Raw genomic sequence first — 11,348 nt, forward strand, 5'->3', positions numbered from 1 at the left:
ATTTTTCTAATTTTGGTTCTAGACATTACCACAATGAATTTTAAACAAAACAATTCAGATGCAGTTGAAGTTCAGACTTTCATTTGAGGGTATCCACATTAAAATTGGATGAAGGGTTTAGGAGTTTCAGCTCCTTAACATGTGCCACCCTGTTTTTAAAGGGACCAAAAGTAATTGGACAATTGACTCCAAGGCTATTTCATGGACAGGTGTGGGCAATCCCTTCATTATGTCATTATCAATTAAGCAGATAAAAGGCCTGGAGTTGATTTGAGGTGTGGTGCTTGCATTTGGAAGGTTTTGCTGTGAAGGAAATACGCGGTCAAAGGAGCTCTCCATGCAGGTGAAACAAGCCATCCTTAAGCTGCAAAAACAGAAAAAACCCATCCGAGAAATTGCTACAACATTAGGAGTGGCAAAATCTACAGTTTGGTACATCCTGAGAAAGAAAGAAAGCACTGGTGAACTCATCAATGCAAAAAGACCTGGGCGCCCACGGAAGACAACAGTGGTGGATGATCGCAGAATAATCTCTATGGTGAAGAGAAACCCCTTCACAACAGCCAACCAAGTGAACAACACTCTCCAGGAGGTAGGCGTATCAATATCCAAATCTACCATTAAGAGAAGACTGCATGAAAGTAAATACAGAGGGTTCACTGCACGTTGCAAGCCACTCATAAGCATCAAGAATCAAAAGGCTAGACTGGACTTTGCTAAAAAAAATCTAAAAAAGCCAGTACAGTTCTGGAAGAACATTCATTGGACAGATGAAACCAAGAACAACCTCTACCAGAATGATGGAAACAGAAAAATATGGCAAAGGCGTGGTACAGCTCATGATCCAAAGCATACCACATCATCTGTAAAACACGGCGGAGGCAGGGTAATGGCTTGGGCATGCATGGCTGCCAGTGGCACTGGGTCACTAGTGTTTATTGATGATGTGACACAGGACAGAAGCAGCCGAATGAATTCTGAGGTATTCAGAGCCATACTGTGTGCTCAGATCCAGCCAAATGCAGCCAAACTGATTGGTCATCGTTTCATACTACAGATGGACAATGACCCAAAACATAAAGCCAAAGCAACCCAGGGGTTTATTAAAGCATAGAAGTGGAATATTCTTGAATGGCCAAGTCAGTCACCTGATCTCAACCCAATTGAGCATGCATTTCTCTTGTTAAAGACTAAACTTCAGACAGGCCCACAAACAAACAGCAACTGAAAACCACCGCAGTGAAGACCTGGCAGAGCATCAAAAAGGAGGAAACAGCGTCTGGTGATGTCCATGAGTTCAAGACTTCAGGCAGTCATTGCCAACAAAGGGTTTTCAACCAAGTACTAGAAATTAACATTTTATGTACAATTATTTAATCTGTCCAATTACTTTTGGTCCCTTTAAAGACAGGGTGGCACATGTTAAGGAGCTGAAAATCCTAAACCCTTCATCCAATTTTAATGTGGATACCCTCAAATGAAAGTCTGAACTTCAACTGCATATGAATTGTTTTGTTTAAAATTCATTGTGGTAATGCCTAGAACCAAAATTAGAAAAATGTTGTCTCTGTCCAAATACATATGGACCTAACTGTAACTCCCAAGTAAATCAAACTTCTTTGAAATCAAACTGTCCACTTAGGAAGCAACACTTACAATCAATTTCACATGCTGTTATGCAAATGGAATAGACAACAGATGGAAATTTTTGGCATTTATCAAGAAACACTCGAGTGGTTCTACAGGTGGGGACCACAGACCACATCTCAGTACCAATGCTTTCTGGCTGATGTTTTGGTCACTTTTGAATGTTGGTTGTGCTTTCACACTCTTGGTAGCATGAGATGGACTCTACAACCCACACAAGTGGCTCAGGTAGTGCAGCTCATCCAGGATGGTACATCAATGCGAGCTGTGGCAAAAAGGTTTGCTGTGTCTGTCTGTGTAGTGTCCAGAGGCTGGAGGCCCTACCAGGAGACAGGCCAGTACACCAGGAGATGTGGAGGAGGTCGTAGGAGGGCAACAACCCAGCAGCACGACCGCTACCACCTCCTTTGTACAAGGAGGAACAGGAGGAGCACTGCCAGAGCCCTGCAAAATGACCTCCAGTAGGCCACAAACGTGCATGTGTCTGGGCAAATGGTTATAAACCGACTACATGAGGATGGTCTGATGGCCCGATGTCCACAGATGGGGGGTTGTGCTCACAGCCCAACACCGTGCAGGACGTTTGGCATTTGCCACAGAACATGAGGATTGGCAAATTCGCCACTGGCGCCCTGTGCTCTTCACAGATGAAAGCAGGTTCACACTGAGCACATATGACAGACGTGACAGGGTCTGGAGACGCTGTGGAGAGCGATCTGCTGCCTGCAACATCCTTCAGTATGACCGGTTTGGCAGTGAGTCAGTAATGGTGTGGGGTGGCATTTCTTGGAGTGCCTCACAGCCCTCCATGCACTTGCCAGAGGTAGCCTGACTGCCATTAGGTACCGAGATGAGATCCTCAGACCCCTTGTGAGACCATATGCTGGTGTGGTTGGCCCTGGGTCCCTCCTAATGCAGGACAATGGCCAGACCTCGTGAGGCTGGAGTGTGTCAGCAGTTCCTGCAAGATGAAGGCATTGAAGCTATGGACTGGCCCGCCCGTTCCCCAGACCTGAATCCGATTGAGCACATCTGGGACATCATGTCTCGCTCCATCCACCAACGTCACATTGCACCACACTGTCCAGGAGTTGGCAGATGCTTTAGACCAGGGCTGGGCGTAGATCCCTCAGGAGACCATCCGCCGCCTCATCAGGAGCATGCCCAGGCGCTGTACAGTAGGGAGGTCATACAGGCACGTGGAGGCCATACACAATACTGAGCCTCATTTTGACTTGTTTTAACCCCTTCATGACAAGCCTATTTTGACCTTAATGACCAGGCCATTTTTTGCAATTCTGACCAGTGTCCCTTTATGAGGTAATAACTCTAGAACGCTTCAACGCATCCTAGCGATTCTGAGATTGTTTTTTTCGTGACATATTGGGCTTCATGTTAGTGGTAAATTTATGTCGATAATTTTTGCTTTTATTTGTGAAAAAATCAGAAATTTGGCGAAAATTTTGAAAATTTAGTAATTTTCAAATTTTGAATTTTTATTCTGTTAAACCAGAGAATTATGTGACACAAAATAGTTGCTAAATAACATTTCCCACATGTCTACTTTACATCAGCATAATTTTGGAAACAAAGTTTTTTGTTTTTTTTTGTTAGGAAGTTATAAGGGTTAAAAGTTGATTAGTGATTTCTCGTTTTTACAACAAAATTTACAAAACCATTTTTTTTAGGGACCACATCACATTTGAAGTCGCTTTGAGGGGTCTATATGGCAGAAAATACCCAAAAGTGACACTATTCTAAAAACTGCACCCCCTCAAGCTGCTCAAAACTACATTCAAGAAGATTATTAACCCTTCAGGTGCTTCACAGGAACTAAAGCAACGTGGAAGGAAAAAATGGACATTTTAATTTTTCGAACAAAAATTTTCTTTTATCAGTTTTTTCATTTTCACATGGGCACAGGATAAAATGGATCCTAAAATTTGTTGGGCAATTTCTCCTGAGTACACCGATACCTCATATGTGGTCATAAACCACTGTTTGGGCGCACGGCAGGGCTCGGAAGGGAAGGAGCACCATTTGACTTTTTTGGATGGAAAATATGCTGGAATATTTAGCGGTTACCATGTCGTGTTTGGAGAGTCTCTGTGTGCCTAAACATTGGAGCTCACCCACAAGTTACCCCATTTTGGAAACTAGACCCCCCCCCCCCCCCCAAGGATCTTATCTAGATGCATAGTGATCACTTTGAACCCCCAGGTGCTTCACAAATTCATCCGTAAAAAAAAGTACTTTTTCTCACAAAAATTTTCTTTTAGCCTCTTTTTTTTTTTCATTTTCACATGGGCAACAGGATAAAATGGATCTTAAAATTTGTGGGGCAATTTCTCGTGAGTACACAGATACCTCATATGTGGTCATAAACCAATGTTTTGGCGCACTGCAGGGTCCGGAAGGGAAGGAGCGCCATTTGACTTTTTGAATGGAAAATTAGCTCCAATAGTTATCGGACACCATGTCGCGTTTGGAGACCCCCTATGTGCCTAAACAGTGAGAACCCCCCACAAGTGACACCATTTTGGAAACTAGACCCATTAAGGAACTTATCTAGATGTGTAGTGAGCACTTTGACCCTCCAAGTGCTTCACAAAATTTTATAACGCAGAGCAGTGAAAATAAAAAATCATTTTTTTCCTCAAAAATGATTTTTTTAGCACGCTATTTATTTTCACATGGCTAATATGAGAAATTGGACCACAAAAGTTGTTGTCCAGATTCCCTGAGTACGCTGGTTTCCCTATATCTGGGGAGAAACCACTGTTTGGGCGCACAGCAGGGCTCAGAAGGGAAGGAGCGCCATTTGACTTTTTGAAAGGAAAATTAGCTCCAATCATTAGTGGACACCATGTCGTGTTTGGAGAGCTCCTGTGTGCCTAAACTTTGGATCTCCCCCACAAATGACCCCATTTTGGAAACTAGACCCCCTAAGGAACTTATCTAGATGCATAGTGAGCACTTTGAACCCCCAGGTGCTTCACAGAAGGTTATAACTCAGAGCTTTATAAAGCAGAGCCGTGAAAATAAAAAAAAATAATTTTCTCAAAAAATTATTTTTTAGTCAGCAATTTTTTATTTTCACAAGGGTAACAGGATAAATTGGACCCTAAAGTTGTTGTCCAGTTTGTACTGAGTACGCTGGTACCCCATATGTGGGGGGACCACTGTTTGGGCACATGTCGGGGCTCGGAAGGGAAGTAGTGACACTTTGAAATGCTGACTTTGATGGAATGGTCTGCGGGCGTCATGTTACATTTGCAGAGCCCCTGATGTACCTAAACTGTGGAAACCCCCCACAAGTGACCCCATTTTGGAAACTAGACCCCCCCCAAGGAACTTAGCTAGATGTGTGGTGAGCACCTTGAACCCCCAAGTGCTTCACAGAAGTTTATAATGCAGAGCCGTGAAAATAAAAAATCGTTTTTTTTCGTCCAAAAAAATATTTAGCCCGCAATTGTTTTTTTCCATAAGGGTAACAGGATAAATTGGACCCCAAAATTTGTTGTCCAGTTTGTCCTGAGTGCGCTGGTACCCCATATGTGGGGGGGGAACCACTGTTTGGGCACACGTCGGGGCTTGGAAAGGAAGTAGTGAGGTTTTGAAATGTCGACTTGATGGAATGGTCTGCGGGCGTCATGTTAGAATCATAGAATCGTAGAGTTGGAAGGGACCTCCTGGGCCATCTGGTCCAACCCCCTGCTCAAAGCAGGATTCACTAAATCATCCCAGTCAGATGTCTGTCCAGCCTCTGTTTGAAGACTTCCATTGAAGGAGAACAGAACTCACCACTTCTCGTGGCAGCCTGTTCCACTCATTGATCACTCTAACTGTCAAAAAGTTTTTTCTAATATCTAATCTGTGTCTCCTCCCATTCAGTTTCATCCCATTGCTTCTAGTCTTTCCTTGTGCAAATGAGAATAAAGTTGATACTTCTACAATGTGACAGCCCTTTAGATATTTGTAGACAGCTATTAAGTCTCCTCTCAGTCTTCTCTTTTGCAAATTAAACATTCCCAAATCCTGCAACCTTTCCTCATAAGACAGGGTTTGCAGACCGGTCACCATTCTGGTCGCTCTTTTCTGAACTTGCTCCAGTTTGTTGATGTCTTTTTTAAAATGTGGTGCCCAAAACTGGACACAATATTCCAGATGAGGTCTGACCAAAGAGGAGTAGAGGGAAATAATGACTTCACGTGATCTAGACTGTATGCTTCTGTTAATACATCCTAGAATTGCATTTGCCTTTTTTGCTGCTGCATCACACTGTTGACTCATATTCAGTCTGTGATCTATTAGTATACCCAAGTCTTTTTCACATGTGCTGTCACTTAGCCCTATTCCTCCCATTCTATATATGCTTTTTCATTTTTATTGCCCAGATGTAGTACTTTGCATTTCTCCCTGTTAAAAACCATTCTGTTAGTTGCTGCCCACTTCTCCAGTTTATTTAAATCTTTTTGAATCCTCTCTCTCTCGTCTCTAGTATTAGCTATCCCTCCTAGCTTTGTGTCATCAGCAAATTTAATCAGTTTACCCTCAATTCCTTCATCTAAATCGTTGATAAAGATGTTGAACAATACAGGGCCCAGGACAGAGCCCTGTGGTACCCCACTTGAGACATTCTTCCAACTGGATGTGCAGCCATTTACGACCACTCTTTGGGTCCGATCACTAAGCCAGTTATGAATCCACCTAACAGTTGCCTTGTCCATTCCATACTTAGTCATTTTTTCAATAAGGATTGTATGAGAGACTTTGTCAAATGCTTTGCTGAAGTCAAGATATACTATATCTACAGCATTTCCTTGATCCACCCAATCAGTGATACCGTCATAGAAGGAAATTAAGTTAGTCTGACATGACTTATTAGTTACAAACCCATGCTGACTCTGTTTAATCACTTCATTCTTATCCAGGTATTGACATACATGTTGTTTAATAATTTGTTCAAAGATCTTTCCTGGTATAGAAGTCAGACTCACCGGCCTATAGTTGCCTGGGTCCACCTTCTTCCCCTTTTTGAAGATAGGAACAACATTTGCTCTTCTCCAGTCTTCTGGCACTTCTCCTGTTCTCCAAGAATTTTCAAAGATTATGGAAAGGGGTTCAAAAATTTCTTCTGCTATCTCCTTCAGTACTCTGGGGTGTAATTCATCTGGACCTGGAGACTTGAATTCATTTAGGTTAGCTAAGTGTTTCCTCACTATCTTTCTGTTTATAGATATCCTGGATTCTTCTATTCCCTTAATAGGACAGTGAATAACAGTTGATTTTACATTTCCTTTCTGAGAGAAAACAGATGCAAAATAGGAATTTAAAAGTTCAGCCTTCTCAACATCCTGTCTTACCATTTCATCATTTTCATCCTGTAAAAATCCTATAGCATCTTTGACTTTTCTTTTACTTTTGACATATCCCCAAAATCCTTTATTATTTCTTTTGACATCTCTTGCAAGCCTCAATTCATTTTCAGCTTTAGATAATCTGATTTGTGCCCTGCAGGTTCTGCAGACAGCATTATATTCTTCTTTAGATATGCCTCCCTCTTTCCATTTTATAAACATTTTTTTCTTCCTTTTTAGCATGTGCTTAAGTTCTGTGTTCATCCATCCTGGTTTCCTTAAATGCTTCCTATTCTTCCCTCTTTTCGGAATTGTTAACAACTGTGCTTTGAGAATTTCATTTTTCAAGATTTCCCATCCTTCCTGGACATTTTTGTCTTTAAGGATATCCAGCCATTGGATCCCTCCAATTCTCTTTCTGAATCCCTTAAAATCTGCCTTTCTGAAATCTAACCTTGACGTCTGAGTCTTCACAGGTCTTCCGCCTCTAGTTATCCAAAATTCTAAAATAGCATGGTCGCTACCTCCTAGGGTCCCAGCCACTTTTACCTCCTCAACCATTTCCTCCCTGTTTATAAGGATTAGATCCAAGGTAGCAGTTCCCCTTGTTTTCTCCCTTACCTTTTGGAAGATAAAGTTGTCAGCAAGAGAGGATAAGAATTTCCTTGACCTGTTAGTTTTGCCTGAGAGAGATTCCCAACAAATGTCTGGATAGTTGAAATCTCCCATGACAACTATGTCATATTTTTTGGAGAACTTGGCCATTTGATGCATAAAGAGTTCATCCATATCTTCAGCTTGCACAGGTGGCCTGTAGTAAATGCCAACAATGGTGTCCTTTCCATTGTTCTGTCCTTGTATTCTTACCCTAAGTTTCCACAGAACTCCCAGTCTCTGAAGCTTCAATCTCTGTGCAGATATACGCATTTCTAACATACAATGCGACACCCCCTCCTCGTTTATCAAGTCTGTTTCTTGCAAATAAGTTGTATCCTTCTAGTCTTGTATTCCAATCATGTGTATTGTCCCACCAAGTTTCAGTGATTCCAATGACATCATATTTCTTTTCCTGCGTTAGTAGTTCCAATTCTCCTTGTTTGTTGCCCATGCTTTGTGCATTAGTATAGAAACATTTTAGTTTGTGATTGGTTTCTCTTGATCCATTATTTTTATTAATTAGATTCTTTTGTCTTTGTTCTTCCTTTCCTCTTCTAATAGCAGAGTTCTCAATAGCATTTGTCAGGTGTATGGCTTTTTCTGGTCTTTTGCTTCCCTTCCCATGTTGTTCTAGTTTAAAGCTCTCCTTACAAGTGTAGCAAGGCGACTTCCAAATACATGCTTTCCAGTCTTCATAAGGTGCACCCCATCTCTAGCAAGTAGTCCATCGTATAAGTAGTTCACTCCGTGATCCAGAAATCCAAATCGTTGCTGACGGCACCATCGACGTAGCCAGTTGTTCACCTGCAGAATCTTATTCCACCTCCTTGTTCCATAGCCATCCACTGGGAGGATGGAAGAGAAGACCACCTGCGCTCCCAGTTCTTTCACTTTCTTGCCTAAGTCTTCAAAGTCTCTGCAGATGGTTTCCAGGTCGTTTCTTGCGGTGTCATTTGTCCCCACATGTAGTAGCAGGAATGGGTAGTCATCTGTAGGTCTGAAGAGTCCTGATATCCTGTCAGACACATCTTTAAAATGTTGCCTTTGCAGAGCCCCTGATGTGACTCAGCTGTGGAAACCACCCACAAGTGACCCCATTTTGGAAACTAGACCCCCCAAGGAACTTATCTAGATGTGTGGTGAGCACTTTGAACCCCTAAGTGCTTCACAGAAGTTTATAACACAAAGCTGTGAAAATAAAAATCATTTTTTTTCTTCAAAAAATGATTTTTTAGCTCACAATTTTTTATTTTCACAAGGGTAAGAGGAGAAATTGGACCCCAAAAGTTGTTGTGCAATTTGTCCTGAGTACGCTGATACCCCATATGTTGGGGTAAACCACGGTTTGGGCACACGTCGGGGCTTGGAAGGGAGGGAGCACCGTTTGACTTTTTGAACACACAATTGGCTGGAATCAATGGTGGCACCATATCGCGCTTGGAGACGCCCTGATGTGCCTAAACAGTGGAAACCACTCAATTCTAACCACAACACACCCCTAACCCTAACCACAAGCCTAACCCTAATCTTAACCCTAATTCCAGCCCTAATGGAAAAATAAAAAAAAAAAAAATATTTTCTTTATTTTATTATATGTGCCTACCTATGGGGGTGATAGGGGGGGGTTTATTTACTTTTTATTTCATTTTGATCACTGTGAGAGTGATTAAAATGAATGAATCAAATCTGCAGCCGGCAGATTCGTGCGGGCGCATGTGCCAGCCATTTTCCAAGATGGCGGCGCCCATGATCCGGGACCGCCGGGAGCGACAGCAGCACTCGGTAGGCACTGGGGGGTGGTTAGGGTGTAATCGGACCGCGGGGGGGGGGGGGCAGATGATGACAGCGGCGGCCCCCTGTGGTGAAGTTCAAAGCCCCCTTTATCTGTGGGTCGGGTGACATTCCAGTGACCCCGGTCACCCGACCCGCAGGGGGCCTTTAAAGTCATGATGCCACATAGGCATCACTGGTCATAATGGCACAGGTTTTCATGATGCCTATGTGGCGTCATTGGTCGGGAAGGGGTTAAGGACATTACATTCCACTTTAATTTTGTGTATGACTGCAAAACCAGGCCTCAATTGGTTAATAAATTTGATTTCCATTGATGATTTTTGTGTGACTTTGTAGTAAGCGCATTCAACTTTGTACAGAACAAAGTATTCAATGAGAATATTTCATTCATTCAGATCTAGGATGTTATTTGAGTGTTCCCTTTATTTTATTTTTTTGAGCAGTGTACATTTTGTATTGTCGTGATTGGACCTATGCACAAAATAACATTCTGATTATATAACTAACTTTAAATGGTGCTTTAAAAAAAATAGAATTTTACTTTTCTATATTATAATGCTGTTTATCTGCCCCCAACCCGACCTGTAAGAGTGGAAAAATAACTTTTATTATACTCACCTGCAGGGCGGTCCGATCCGAGGGGTGTCGCTGGTCTTTGTCCAGCACCTCCCATCTTCATGCGATGCTGTCCTCCTCCTTCCTTCGTGTCGCGTTCCTGCGCAGGGGCACTAATCTACCCTACTGAGGGCAGAACAATACTGCAGTGCGCAGATTCCGGGAAAGGGCAGAGGCGCGGCAACTGCGCACTGCACTACTTTGCTCTGCCCTCAACAGGGCAGATAAGTGCGCTTGCGCAGGAGTGTGATTCCGAGCAGAATGTGTGGATGACGCGTCCTCCACGTGAAGCAAGCAACAGGAGGAGAAGATGGGAGGCACGAGACCAGGACCAGCGACACCCCTCAGACCGGACCGCCCTGCAGGTGAGTATAAGTTATTTTTCTTCTCTTCCAGTTAGGGTTGGGGGCAGATATACAGCATTATTGATTGGTGTCAATCAGCCCTGAAAAGTGATTGCAGTAACTTATATTAGCCAAAACTGATGACAGATTCCTTTTAAGACATTCTTTAGTCTGGAAAATTTGTAATCTTAAAAGCGAATATTTCAACTTTCCCCCCCCCCTTTTCTGTTTTTGTTTAACTAGTGAAGGAGATCAAGGACCAAATGGAAACCAAAGCTCCAATTACAGCCAGTCGTGAAAATCTGCAATTATCCAGTACTGGACCAAACTGGATCAAGATTTTGCCGTAGTGATCACCCACCATCTTAACTGAAGTAGTATTCTTGACCAGTCAGCTACACAGTCTGCCTTCTCAATCATCAGAGGAAAAACTAGTTGAACTTTTTTATGAAAAAGGACTTACAAATGTGAGCACACTGCTGCTGAACCCTGATTTCGGCGCTCAAATAATTGCACATTTTTTTTTATTTTGTTTTGCCAGCAGTTAGGTGACAAGTTTTAATATCCAGATCTTGGCCATCTGGACTGCAATCTTCTAAACAATTAAATGATATTGTGGTATGCTGGTCTTTGTTTCTTGTTATTTCATAATGTTTTTCTTAGAAATGTTATCTCACATTAGGATTGGCAACTTTTATCCAAGCCAAAAAGTGGTGGAGTGAAGGAATGCACAATGATGTATAGTAAATACCAAATGAGGTGTGAAGCACCGAATGCTTGGTGCTGAATCTGATCTCAAAAAGAACCGTTGCATTAAGCTCTGGCATGGACCCTCTATATGGTAATCTAAATGTAGCCTTGGAATGGTTATATGTCACTCTTGTCCCATGTGCTATAATATGGGACTTATTGTGTGTAAATAAAAATGGAA

General features: G+C 42.4%; 1 protein-coding gene across 3 annotated transcripts in view; it reads left to right on the forward strand.

The window, feature by feature from the left end:
- The window catches only part of CCNC (cyclin C), a 55,816-nt gene extending 44,778 nt beyond the window's left edge, over positions 1-11,038 (forward strand). For all 3 annotated transcript variants that reach the window (XM_073589505.1, XM_073589504.1, XM_073589503.1), the window contains one exon: positions 10,661-11,038. In XM_073589505.1, coding sequence (XP_073445606.1) covers positions 10,661-10,767 — 107 coding nt within the window. In that variant the 3' untranslated portion in view covers positions 10,768-11,038. The remainder of the gene's footprint in view (positions 1-10,660) is intronic.
- The last annotated feature ends 310 nt before the right edge of the window (positions 11,039-11,348 follow it).

Source organism: Dendrobates tinctorius, unplaced genomic scaffold (genome assembly GCF_039654945.1).
Source record: "Dendrobates tinctorius isolate UK_male_01 unplaced genomic scaffold, ASM3965494v1 ptg000111l, whole genome shotgun sequence".
NCBI classification, from domain to species: Eukaryota; Metazoa; Chordata; class Amphibia; order Anura; family Dendrobatidae; genus Dendrobates; species Dendrobates tinctorius.